The sequence below is a fragment of the Stegodyphus dumicola genome, chromosome X1 (assembly GCF_044657685.1).
Source record: "Stegodyphus dumicola isolate Sdum_Otavi_A_Nest chromosome X1, ASM4465768v1".
Classification (NCBI taxonomy): Eukaryota; Metazoa; Arthropoda; class Arachnida; order Araneae; family Eresidae; genus Stegodyphus; species Stegodyphus dumicola.
In genome coordinates, this window is record NC_140780.1 from 236,022,694 (window position 1) to 236,037,181 (window position 14,488).

General features: G+C 31.6%; 1 protein-coding gene across 2 annotated transcripts in view; it reads left to right on the forward strand.

Annotated features, from left to right (window-relative positions):
• LOC118183285 (putative ATP-dependent RNA helicase Pl10) overlaps positions 1 to 14,488 on the forward strand; it is a 143,744-nt gene that overhangs the window by 71,809 nt on the left and 57,447 nt on the right. For both annotated transcript variants that reach the window (XM_035352760.2, XM_035352761.2), the window contains 4 exons: positions 1,039 to 1,138; positions 3,677 to 3,812; positions 9,411 to 9,490; positions 13,332 to 13,591. In XM_035352760.2, coding sequence (XP_035208651.1) covers positions 1,039 to 1,138; positions 3,677 to 3,812; positions 9,411 to 9,490; positions 13,332 to 13,591 — 576 coding nt within the window. The remainder of the gene's footprint in view (positions 1 to 1,038; positions 1,139 to 3,676; positions 3,813 to 9,410; positions 9,491 to 13,331; positions 13,592 to 14,488) is intronic.

Sequence of the window (14,488 nt, forward strand, 5' to 3'; positions counted from 1 at the left end):
TTCAACAGAGCCTTTTATCTTTAATTCTAGAAGCATTTACTTATTCTTTAAAAAAATGTAGGAAGTGGTTTCCATTGGTCAAAGATTCTAAATAAACTAAAATTTCTTCTCTAAAATCTAATTCTCTAAAGATAACCAGTATGTGCATCAGGTTTTTTCTTAATTCAGTATTATGGAGGAGTGTAAATTTTTAAAAATTTTTCCTTCCTTTTAGCAATTTTTCCAAGGTAATAATAAATATCAACAATATGTTAATCCACACTTATTGGCAAAGAAGCAGACTCCTTTTCAGCTGCAAAATTTAACAGGTGCATTTAAAATTTTGCAAATGTGAATTTTCTTTTTTTTTTTAAGGTGCCTGCAACACCAGTCTTCAAGTTTACCATTACTAGTGCGTTAGTGCAACCAAGTGCTAAGCAGTTATCCCGAAGGAATTGCACTCTTTTTTAAAGTATTAATAATAAGTTATGCTATGTATTAAAGCCTATTGAATTTCCTTCTAAAATGAGGACAAAAAGTAAACTACATAACAGAAGGGAACTTTTTTAATGCAGTCAATAACTGAAGATTTATTTTTCTTACTATTTTTTTGAACCCATTTCTCTATAGTTGCAGCCATTTTTGTCCTTGCACTTGAGTATTTCTTAGCAATTAACCTGTGGGAAACATTTTTTTCGAAAAAAAAGTCTGCAGTATGATCTGATGCATAATTTTTTTCCCAATAGAGGTCACGTTGTCCTTATACACTGACTACCAATAAGTATTTGGACACCTGAATTCACCATGACACAAAGAATTCACCTGAATTCATTATAAAAATTCTACTAATTCCTAAATGTGATTTCCTTTTGCTATTTTGCGTTAAAGCTAGGTCTTCCAGAGTCATTTTCATTCAATTCAGATAATAAATGACTGTAGTTTCCCATAACTTCATTTAAAGTGACATGATAAAATAATTTTCATAAAATTATACTTTTGTAGTGATTATTGTATATGTACATTTTTATAAATTTTATCAATGTGAAGTAATATTTTCAGGCAGTTGTTTTCACAAGGTCATACTGGAATCAATTTTGAGAAATATGAAGACATACCTGTAGAAGCTAGTGGAGAAGATTGTCCACCTCATATTAATTCAGTAAGTTCATTATGTGTGAATATAATTTTTTTGAAGATTTCATTTGCTAATAATTTTTTTTTTTTTTTTGTATTAAGATAAAATTACTTTCTTCATAGAATATACAAGTGCATAATATTCTATTATTTTCATTTTCCCCATGCTTCAGATTCTCGATTTTATATTTGCTAGTGTATAAATATTAGCATTGAAATCATATTTAGTACGCTTTTGTAGTCTTTTTGGATTATAAAAGAATAATATTTTCAGTCAAAACTTGTTCCCTCTGAATTTGTATATGCTGTATGAAATTAGGATGATTTAATTTGGGGGAAGTCTTTAGTTACATTGGCATAGATCAGCTGCATTTAATTATCATAGATTCATCGAGGATTTGGAAGTGGGCTTTGAGTATTCAAGTAACACTTTCAAGGCAGCAAATACTCATGATTTTTAATGGATGGTTATAGGTAAGGTGTCAGCAGTAAATCAGTTGAAGGAAAAATATCATAAGCAGGTTGACAAAATGTGTATTCAAGAATGAAATGTCTATGCATGATAAGGATGGTTTCAGCCAAAGAAGATAAATATTGTGTTGAGATAAGTATTGTTTTTTTTTGTGCAGTGGTAAAGATGGAGAACTTGAAAGTTCATTTTCTTTATAATATTCTGTTTTATTTTAAAAGAGGAAAAATGCTAGTCGACAAATGTATGGACAAAATTATTATTCTGATGACGCAGTTCAAAGGTGGTTTGAGAAGTTATAATGCAAAAATTTCAATGTTTGCTCTGGATGACCATTTCCTGCAAACAGTTACCTGTTATAAGAAGTCACTGAAAATCTGTTATACACATCAGGAACTATTGGACAGAGGAAATATTCCAAAAAGTACAATTAACACGATCATTTGAAGAAGATTGGGTATGTTCTGCTGCTACAATTTATATTGTACTCCATTTTTTAACATAGGTTATGCTTGTTAGAGTTTTGAAAATGAAGAACATTTTTGGAATTGGCTCATTACTGAATATAACTGGATACCATACTATAATGCTGCAAGAAAAATGTTATTTTGTAAGTTAAAAGAACCGTTTTTAGTAGTATCAAAAGAGCAGTTTCATCCCCAAAAAGTAATGTGCTTTGTGTATGGTTAGAATTGTATACTATTGAATTGTCGCCACCAAATCTAAAAATAAATTCAGGAAAATTATCTTATAAAATGGCATTTTTAGAAGCAAAGTGCCTAGAGCTTGATCAGTCATCAAGGTGTTTTCAATCATAAATGTGGTTGGAATATTTTATGTCATCCCCTTCCATTCATCATACCGTGCCTTCTCAAAAATTCATCCATTCAAGCCACTTTACAATTCTCTGAACAGCCTGGAGTTTCCTGTTTTTTGGAGACTGTCAAATAATGCCCGACTTCTTTATGAGTAAACCTAATGATTTTTCTTGAAAAGGAATTTTCAGGCTGCTGGAGAGATGGTAAAACATCTTAGAACAAAATAATGCTTATGTGATTCTATTAAATTTTCTAGTTTTGTTCTACTTCTTTTGTATTTAATATTTAAAAGCAGCTTTTCTTTCCTGATATTTAAAAGCAGCTTTTCATTCTTTTATGTTGGTTGTGGTGTATTTCCATAATCTGTCAGATTTCCTGCAAAGACTGCCTTTTTATTTCTGTTTATTTGACAAATTAGGGAATTGCCATGTGTGTTGTATTATAATTAATAATCTCATGATACAAATAAAGGTAGGTACTAAAAGACAGTAGGTCCAACTAAACTTTATTCTACTTAACAGCGTATTCTTCAGAAAATTTTTAGAGTATTATGACTTGTCTTACATATAACAGCATAAGTTATGTACATATAACAGTATAAGTTACATATAACAGCATTATTACTGAGAGTTAACTACTATAAATGATGTTAAAGAAGGTTGTTGCAAATTCTATTTTTTCTATTCTTATTGTATTTCTGCTTGTGTGTTACTAAATCTTTTCATGGCTTTTCTGTTGTAGTCATTTGCATAAAAAATTATATGTAAAAATCATAGATGATGCATAGTTTAAAAAAGATTTGCTAGTAGTAAGATAAATTGTATGAACTATACATTGGGAAAAGTAATTATTTTACATTGGGCTTCGAATTTTTCGTTATGAAGTAACTGTATCTCTGTATTACTTTTTTGATCGATTTGTTTATATTGTTTATATTGCATTAAAGGTTTAAGTGTCAGTTTGCCTGTTTAAATTTTTTATTCTTGATATAACTTTTCCTAGATATGAATATTCATATCTGATTATTTATATCTTCTGTAAGTTTTGATATAGTACTTTAGTTTTGCTGTTATTTAAAAATAATGTTTAAATAATATAGTATTTGAATTTGTTAAATGTTCTTTGATGTATTATTTTTGTCAAAAGTAATTTATTTCTAATTGAATGTTTTGTAGTGTAAAAATTGTGAATAAGTATGCATACTAGAGCAATTTTTTTATATTTTTCTTGAAAACAGCTTAATCATTGTCATTAATTTTTTCCTCTCATATTTCAGTTTTCAGAATTACCATTGACAGAAATTATTCGCATGAATATAGAATTAACCCGTTACACCTCTCCTACACCTGTGCAAAAATATGCAATGCCAATTATTTTGCATAAAAGGGATCTCATGGCATGTGCACAAACAGGTATGTTTGCTTTCAATGAATAAGTGAAGGAGTATGCGTAGTCTGTAGTTTATTGAAGCCATGAAAACTTCCTTATGACTGTTACCATCTTCATACTTAATTTCATGAAATGTAACTTTGCATCTTAATTTTTATTGTTGTGTGTTAACTTAATTTTTAAATTGGGTGTAGATTGTAAACGGGATATGTAAATGTATTTTATTATAAGGGTGTGTGCTTGTTTGAATAGTAAAATGTTAAAGGGAAAAAAATTTATTTTTCACTCACATTTTAATCTGCGTATGTAGTGTATGGCAGAGCTTTTTTAGAGAGGCAGCATGCACTATGTGAAAATTTTCTGTGAAATACAATAACTTACTGTTGCTGATGGCAAATACAGGGCTTTATTATTGAAAGGAGATATCAGTATTGGTGATCAGTATTATGTTGTGCTGTTGCACTGTGTGTATCTTTTCAGAATTCCGTTTTTTGCCTTGATTTTCTATTTATGATTAATGGTGCCAGACCTCATCATAGCAACAATAACAATGCTGTTAAGATGTTCATTGGATGGAGTAGCATGCATGTTTTTCAGACTAAAATCGAATTGAACATATGTAATAGGCTGGTATGTAATATGCCTTGTATACCACCAGCTAATTATTGCTATAATAATTGCTAATTATTGCCACCAGCACCTATAGTTGGTGCCGATAGAGGATTGGTAAAGGATGCTGCAAGTATTAACTGCAAAGCTCTTGAAGCATCCGCTGTGGTCCAACGTTGTCATCGAGGACCACTTCATTCCTTCATCCAGTATTTGGTTTTGCAGCATCTGTGGATTGAAACCGGTAGTATGCTTGACCTATGTACAAAACTTCCATAATTTTCTGCCTGTTCATCATTTCTCATCTTATTTTATCTTACTATCCACTATAATTACTAACCAAGGTGACTGACACGATTTTAGATTCACCGCTTGCGAAAGGTCTCTCGTGCTATGAAAAATCATATTTTATTATAATAATTATCATTATTATAGTTAGATAATCATATTTTATTACCCAAGGTGAAAAATTCCTAGATGAATGAGAAATTAATAGCCATGCCACTGATACACACAAAATAGTAAAAGGGCCCACCAGCGGCTGAGCGGTAAAGACACTGAACACTGGTAGTTTAGTCCGAGGTTAGAATCCCAGGAACGGGCTGGCTGCATGGGCATTTTCGTGGTTTTCCCCATGTGTAACGTGTATACAAGCCAGTTTCCCTTAGAAAGTCCTTCACGAAGGCATCCCTCCCTTTAGGCAAATAGCCCTGGCGTGCTTTGCAATAATTGAACAATCCAATCAAATCCAAAATAGTAAAAATAACTAGTGTATGTGTTGGCTATTGTTTGAAATGTTTGTTTGGGAATGTAAGGAACATGATAATTTCCAAAATTCAGATACAGAAATATAAAATGTTTTGATCGTATGATTTTGTAATATACTAGAATCAAAGCAGATGCTGAATTACTTTTAGTTTCACACTTTTAGACTCGTTTTTGAAAAAATGCGAACTCTGAAGTTCTAAAAGAATTTCAGCAGAAATGAAGGTTAAGTGTGTCAAATGAGCTTTTTTGTAATACAAATATTTTTCTCTTTATATCTTTTAAAACCTAGCAGCATTTGGGAAATTGTGAAAATTATGCATCCCAGCCCCATTAGTGTGTTGGGTGTGTTGCAGTTGTATCGTTGCCTTCTACAGTCCCTGCTTCAACTACAATCAAATCATATATTCGTACTGATAAGCAGGAAATATTTGCCACATGAGCATTAAAAAAGTTACAGATTAGCCACTCTAGATTCTGAATATCCTTTGGACAGATGAATATTTTTCATTGCTTACAATAGCCAATACTCATAATTGTTGAATAAGGACAAAAGAAAATTCCTGCACATAATACAGAGAAGCTGTTAGATTGACTGTGAATCAGTGTATAATGCAGTGTCATAACATCCATCATCACTAACCTATTCTTTTTAAGAGTCAATTTCTACAAGTTAAAAATTGTAAAATATAATAGGGCTATATATTACACAAATGTGTTATGAAGAACATGGTACACAAACATGTTATGAAGAACATACTATGACAGAAGCAATGAAATTTGGTACAGAATGTCATGTTTATGCAAAATAATACAGCCCATCATAAAAGAAGTAATATTCTTTATTTTTAAGAATGTGTGGTTCCAAACAGCATCTTATTTATCACAGGATTTGAAAGCTCGTGGATTTTAGTTTTGTGTTTATTTGAAGTCTTAGGTTTAAACCTGCAGTCCTGTACTAATTTTTTTTAGCTGATGGTTGAATTTTCTTAATTCATTGTTTTTGCGAGAAACAATGAATTAAAAAGTAAATGAAATAAATTATCTTTAATTATCATTTGCTTTCAGTTAATCTTTTATACTGATTGTCGAAATAATTGTACTTCATCAGATTCTGATTCTAATAAAGCTATGATGATTTATCACAATTAATTTGTATGTGTTGTTACTTAAAAATCTGCTATTACTTTAAGTCTGTACATTTTCAGAATTTTAAAAATTTTGTCCATATTTTATTTCATTTTTTATTAGAAGAACTTAAACATAAGCATAGATGCCTACAAGGCTTGTTTTGTTCTGCTTTATTTGATCATGGCAAAGTACACGAGGGCTTTCTGCCAAAGGAAAGGGATGCCTTCGTTGAGGGCTTTCTAATAAAAACTCGCTCATATCCGTATTATCCCTCTCAGCGTTACGGCCGGAAAATTCCGTGTAGAAGGCTTCCAAAATTTAGAAAAAGATTATGTGCTGTGAAGTCATTTCTGTAGATTGAAATACTGCTTGTTACATGAGTGGTGTAATCATTCCTCCACTACAGAGAAAGCCTTGCAGAATGTATACTGAAAAGAGGAATTATCATGCATACCTATGATGTGAGAGCACAACGGGAACAAGTGGCTTGTGAGCAGCTACCTGTTGTGCTTCCGAGTAAAAATATCAGAACTTTGTCGAGCACAACAGAGATTGTTATCATGGTAAAGGTGCTGATTTATAAGTATGTGTGATTGTTGAAAAATTGTCAGCATTCTGTAAGCTGGATGTGATTTCAGCTACTGCTGAACTGCTGGGCGTGTTCTATGACATGGGGTACCAGCAGTACTGCAAAAGCACAGAGGACGATAAGGATCATGTAAAATATGTTTGCAAATTGCAGTTGATGCACAAGGTGCTCAGAGACTCTTTATCCTATCAATGGCAAGAAGTTCATCCATACAGCAGATTACAACTGACATTAATGAAATGTCATAATATTGCACGGCATCAGTGTAAAGACTGTTTATCGACAACTGCCAGAGCTTGGTTATAACAGCTGACAAGCATCTTGAGTTCCATTGCTAACAGGAAGACATCAAATGCTGAAGTTGGTATTTGCCAAATCATAGTTCCACTGAATGTTTGAGACTGGAAATCTAGTCAGATGACACCACTGTGCTCTGTGATGGAATTACAGCTGAAACTGCAGGGTAATTGTATCACCTTCTGGCTTTCAACATCTTGTTGAATCCTTTCCTTGGCATATCACTGTTTTTATCTGTTGAAATGGTGATGCAGTGTGTTACGGAACAGTATGTATGAAATTTATCTTTTTAGTGCAATTTTCTGCAATTGAAAACATACTGAATACTTGCTGGTCTGAAACTGTATGATGCGAAGAAACTATATCATGTTTTAAGCTTTCTTAAATATCATCTGAAGAGTATGATGATGCTGCAATGTCCCTGTTGGCAAAACAATGAAATTGTCCCTTTTTTGGTGTGTTTTATGTTGAAATTTTGGTACAAACTGCATGTTCCTTAATTTTTTGTGCATTTTTTAAAATGTCTCCTGAATTTTGATACATCTTAAATTTGTCTTTTTATAGTAATGTCTACATAAATAAAGGTTACTTTTCTGTTTCGCTGGTGCAAATCTTGCCAAGCAGACTTTATTGGTGACGACACACAGTATACACATAAAAAACGTTAACAAATGTTAGTTCTAAAAATTTGTTATTTTGAAGGCATAAACATGTTAATATCGTTTAAAATTTTGTAAAAAGACAATAAATATAGACAATAAATTTGTAAAGAGACATTAATTTATGAATTTACTATGCTTTCATGGTAAAATATCTTGATTCGCCGGTTCATATCACGTGTCCCCAAGTGATCTCATCTCACGTAAACTATGCTACAAACATCTAATTCTCTACATTAATTTCAAGTTAAATCTTAATATGGAATACAAGTTTAAATGCAACAATTATGTCAATTCGTACGAAAGTTTACTCAGAATTATGTAAAACAGCAGTGCTTTATTTCGCTAGTGCATTCTCATTGGAATTTATGAATTTAACCCTTGACTTTACCTTTTCTACATTTTCACCTTCGGGTGAGCGGTGTGATTGCATCCTAATTGACTTACTTAAATGGCCTTACGGCATAAAACTGAACTATCTGGTAAAAATTCTATGTAATTGTATGCCAATATTGACAGAAACAATCTTATAAGAAATTGCTGCGACTTGTTTTGAAAATGAGGCGGAAAAGGTTACCAGCAAAGATATTCCGTTTGGCATCAGGCATCGTTTGTACCATTTTTGGCGACTTTATTGCCTGCGCCAGCAAAATGGAAAAGTACTAAATAAAATAACTAATGAGTTAAGATAATAATGCAGTGGAATAAATAAATGATTATAATATGCTGCACAATAAATACATGTTTATATTGCTGATAGTTGTAGTGGCTGCATGTGTCATAAACTATATAACTATATAACTTTTACAAACTTATTCAAAAAGCAGAAATTTGTTCATATATATATATATGCATAATTTGAGTTGGAATGATAGCTGGGCATTTGATTTATGATGTAAATGTGATAGCTCTACTGGGAAGTCAGTTCTTCAAATTGAAAAACAGTATATAGCAGAAAGAACAGATTTATTCTGTTGCTTCTTTCTTCACTTTTCCACAGCTGATAGCAACAGTTCTTCATTCAAATCTTGTGAATTTCGCAGCCTCATGATCATTTTGAAATGCAATTGCACATGCTGCTGCTGTAATTTATAGGTGCATGGTCAGTGTCATCTAGGTTAATCCCGTAAGCTCAGCCATGATACTTGAAAAACCATTTTTGTCTACAATACTTAGTTACATTTATTTCAGATGTAAAGGTCTTATTTCTGACTCATTCTGCAAATGGCAAAGTGTGAGTATCATCATTGTCTGACCAAGGTTCTAAAGGGTAAACACACTATTAAAAAATTAACATGATAAAAATTTATTTATATATAAATGTCTGAAATTTTAAATGAATGAAAAGAACTTTTTTCATAAAATTTATTTTTGAGATTGAGCTTTGCTGAGAGTTTTTGTTGTTTAAAATAACTTGCGCTAATGTATATAAAATTTCTTTAACGTGCAACAAATGCATTGTACATAATGTATGGCTTCTGTAATTTAAAATTTTGAGTTTCAAATGCCCATGCTGTTAGATAATTATTGAAAATATAAAAATACACATTTAAAAATTCATTCTCTGTTAGGTTCTGGGAAAACTGCTGCTTTTCTTATACCTATATTGAATCAGATTTTTGAAAATGGTCCCCCTAAAAATATTCCAGTGGTAAGTTTTTTAAACTTTCTACATTTGTTTTTCTAAATTATGAAAAAAAAAATAAATATTAGAAGTATTTGTTATTTTGTATACTTCATAGTTAGTGTTGAGATACTTTTCTGTTAAAAGTCATACACCATTTGGCACTTTTTTATTTTTTCATATTTCCTTAGCACCAGGTGTCACCAGTTTAGTTTGGCTTCTTTCCTGAAAATGACCATTGCTTGTGAAACATTTTTCATCTAATTTTTTTTAATAACTCCTGTGAGTTTCATTACTTGGGATTTGTGAAAAAACGAAGAAGCATCTATCCTGTTTTTTTTTTTTTTTTTTTTTTTCCCCAAGAAAGAAATATTCTTTGCATGGATAGTATTCCTCACTAAAGTAAAATGTAATTTGCAGTCAAAATGGCCATGGAGCTAGGAACTTATGCTGGGATAAAGAGTAGTCCAGACGAATCGCCCATTCCTTTCAGTACTGCCTTATGATTTACTTATTCATGGTGTCAAAAGTTAGATGTCCAGACACAAACATAGTTTGTTGAATTGCCCATTCCTTTCAGGACTGCCATATGATTAATTTTACTCATGGTGTCAAAAATTAACAACAATTAGCTTTGGGAACAAAAGCTTGCTCCACATGAATGGCACTGCAGTGGTTGAGTGCAATAATTACACAAGAGGTGTGAAGCATTTTCTTGTTATCTCATCCTGAAATTAAAACTGATTAAGTGTAATAATGGAAACTTGGAAAAAAAAATCACAGAAAGGAAAAATAAAAGAAAATAATATAGGCTAGGGGATTTTTGGAGGATTTTGTCCTGAAATTAGAAACATTGTGAACAGGAAAATGTGTGAATACCTTTAATGGAAAAATACCAGTATTTATGTTGTTTATTCATCATTTTCTTCAACTTGTTAAGTTTTTTGTTGATTAACTGCTACTTTTTGCATTTACGTAGAACTTGATTTTCATTATTCTATGTTATCTATCATACTCTTCCAACTTATATATCTTTTGTTTATTTAGTTTGACTAAATCATAAACTATTGAAGCGGCTAGACTAAATATTCAACTGTTGAAGTGGCTAATGAAACATACGATAAATTGTGTTTTCTGAGGGAAAGTTCAGTAGTTTATCATCTAATTTCTTACAGTGTCACGTATAAGCAAGTATGGGAGATATAATAATTATACATGCTTGTTTGATTCAACCAGGTCTGAACCATGTAGCATGAAATAGATTTAGAATAAATATTGAATTATAAGAAATCTTATTAAGGTTTGTGAAAATAATTGTGTGTGTAGAGAATTTTTAGGGAGATAGGATTGTGTTACGCATCCAAAATATACCTACCTTGCAGTAAGCCCTTTCAACAGCTGGGAAGAGAACCACAGACAGTAAGTATTCGGCAACTTACAAATAGTGAATATTCCTGACAGTGCAAAAGGTTGCTGAATTAGACTAAAAGGTACTGGAATTCATAGTTGGAAGACTAGAAGGTACTGGAATTCATAGTTGGAAGACTAGAAGGTACTGGAATTCATAGCATTCGTAGCTTTTTTTGCCAATCTTTCACAAGCTACTGATCAGAGCAAAATGTAAGATACAATGTGCTGTTCTGTCCAAAACAGAAGGAAGCAGAAAGGAAGAGCATTTCCTGGAGTATATTATGATTTTGATGAAAAGCGAGTCTAGCTTCATTCTTTTATTATTCTATATGTACTCCAGAGCTGATCTATGTTTAGAGAAGTTAAAAATTTAATCAAATATACAGACATGCAATAAACACAGTGAGGAACTTTTCCAAGAGACACATTTCTCTTGGTACTAGCTTCAACAGTAGTGTTCTTGCCAACAAATTTGTGGAAATTGATGCATTCAGCAATCTCTTTTGCATATGTACCCAAAATACTCTGCAGCACTGAAGTAAAAAATGAGCAGGAAGCAGTGTTTTGCATAGGTCAACTAATCAGAAGAGGGTTCTACTGTGTAGTATTCTGGGAATTCTTCCCATGTATTGCTCGGAGGAATTGACGTGATCCGAGGTCTGAAAGGGCCATTATGCTGACCATTTATGGCTTTTTTTAATTGCACTGTCAACTGTTCATTTCTTTCTCAGCAGATTATTGCTATGCAACAGTTGCACAAAATTTGCATATTAACTAATTAATTAAATCCCCTACACTATGCTTGTGTAATAGTGGACTTTTCAGAGGCAAATTATTTTTGTCTGACAGTGAAAGGAACATTTTACCGTTGCTAAAGAGTTAAAAGATTTCACTATCTCTAGAGGTGCTGAAGTTTTAACGTGTAATGTATACAACTTGCTGGGAACAATTTAATGATGTTGCTAATGACTACTATGAGTAAATGTGTTTTTTGCATTTTTCCATTTGCTTTGAAGCATCAGTAAATCCAGCTATTTCATTTCCATCTATTTAAAATATCTTTAATCATATTCCTTTTTTCCTCAATTAAGAAAATATTTCTTTTTTCATTTTTAATGGCTGTTAAAGTAAAGCTGTATAAACATTCATAAATGTTACTTCAAGGAATGTATTCATCATTTAAATAAATTTCACCATTTAAATCTGCACTGATTTTACTTTAATACTGTATTAAGATTTCGTGATGAGTGGTGATCTGATTTGTTTCAGCTATGTTTTCCAGTCTCTTTAAAATATAAAGGGCAGTATTTTGTCATATTAGGTGATGATTGTAATTTATTTCTAATGTTTTGTAGTATTTTAAAAGCATACATGTAATGTCAGTCTTTGGCAAAGTTTTCATTGTATTTTTGAATGTGAAAAGAAATTTAATTGCCAATGCTAATTAAAAAGAATTGTGCTTAATATGCTTGTAATGCTCATTTCTATCAATAATGCCTATTGCATGTTTATTATTTTTAAAGTAAAATATAATGAACTTAACAGTAAAGGATTATTATTAAGCCTTTAAATTTAAAAATAGGAAAACATGAACTCCACCAAATGCCATTAACTGAGAATAATATCAGCAATTGGCGCTCTTTCAAGAAACTCCATGTATTAGATTTCTGTATCATGGATAGTGCATATAATTGTAGTATGATCCTGAAAGAAATAGTGAATGTTTATTTTCTGATGCTGCAGTGGAATATTTGTTTCCCATTGACAGTAGCTTTATTCATTAAAGTTATAAAACCGTTGTATTGTGCATTAGCAGGTAAGGGGTATTGAGTACATTTCCTGTATTTAGCACAGCTTTAATCAAAGAATCATTAAGTCAAAATAACTATGAAATCTTTATTTAAAAAATATGAGAATTGTGCATAAGTACAATACCAATTAAAGTAACAATCTTTGCAGACATTAAAAATTGAACTATTGAAAAGAATAACTTGCATAGAATCATCATCAGCCGTAATATACTCAGGCTTACCTATATTTAGGCAATTAAAAAAAAAAAAAAAAAGAACAGGAACATACTTTGGCACAGTACCTAAAAGAGAAAACACTATCATAATTAGACCTTTGGAGCAGGTACAAATAGCTAAGGTGAGAATCAAATGCCCCTTTCTTCGCTTTTTCTCGCCAATATATATCTTGGCGCATGTTCTTTTTTTTGTGCTTTTGAGTTTCATTATGCAAAAATGCCTGAATTTATGCTAACATAAACATTTCAATTCCTTTTCATCTTAAAATGAGAATGCTTAATATATATATAAAAATATTTGAAATATGTTTTTGGGAAAATAAAAAGCGTAACTTTCTTAATAAACATGTTCAGTTCATGAACTTTTTCCATATGTTGTGATCTCTGCATTTTTATTTGATATATATATATATATATATTTTTTTTTCCCAGCCTCCACGACATTCATCAAGAGTAAAGCAGTATCCCCTTTCCCTTGTTCTTTCACCAACTCGAGAGTTAGCTTGTCAGATATATGATGAAGCATGTAAATTTGCATATCGCTCAAGAGTACGGCCGTGTGTTGTTTATGGAGGTGCTGATCCTGCTCAACAGATGAAAGACTTGGATCGTGGTTGCCATTTGCTGGTTGCAACGCCTGGTAGGTTAGTGGACATGATGGAAAGGGGGAAAATCAGCTTGGAAATGGTTAGGTAATTTTTCTTTGCTTATTTGGTCAGAAAATTCTTATGCATGTACTTTAAGTTGGAGTTAGGTATTAAATATTTACTCTTTTTAGGAAGCTTTTGTTCCGCTTATGTCTGAAATTTGAGGTCTTTTTTTTATATAGATATGTTATGAAATGTTTTATAACTTTAGATTAAAGATGCTTATGGCAAGTTAAATTGAAAATTAATATCTGTTAACAGAAATTGACAGATATTTTTGCCATTTTTCATGTGTATAAATTGAAGTATTTTAATCTGAAAAAGTTATTCAGTGATCCATGTTTTATTTTCCATTTCTATGTAATTGAACTAGGATAAAATGTCTCAACATAAGTCACCTTCTTTCATAACAAAGTGTGATTTTTAATGTTGTGAAATAGAACTAATAAAGTAGACATTTTTTAAAAATAAATTATGATGCTTTGGGAATCAAGGTGATCGGGAATTAGCCTATGATTTCATATGCTAAAGCAGTGTGGAAATTCTAAGATTATTATAATCTTGGTATCATGTCTTCTCTTTTTCACTTCCACTCAGTTAAAGTTTCCATTAGTATTCATAGGTAATCAGTGACCTATAAGTTGCATGATTTCCATGTTATTCTGTTGTAAGTGTTGCCTGCATGGAATTTCTGCAGAAACTAGGTGAAAAGCTTTTCTGTATACTCAGATGGCATCACAGAATGTAAAGGGGTAAAATTGAAGAGAAACATGGCAATGTAAAATTTTGAAACTGGGGGGGGGCATTGTTAGTTGTTAGTTTGCCATACATTTTAAATAAAATTATCAATTTTAGAGCAATTAGATATAGGTCTATCTTCATCTGGAACAAAAAATACTCGGTTATTTTAGTACAGAATGTATAGTTACCTTCACAACTGCA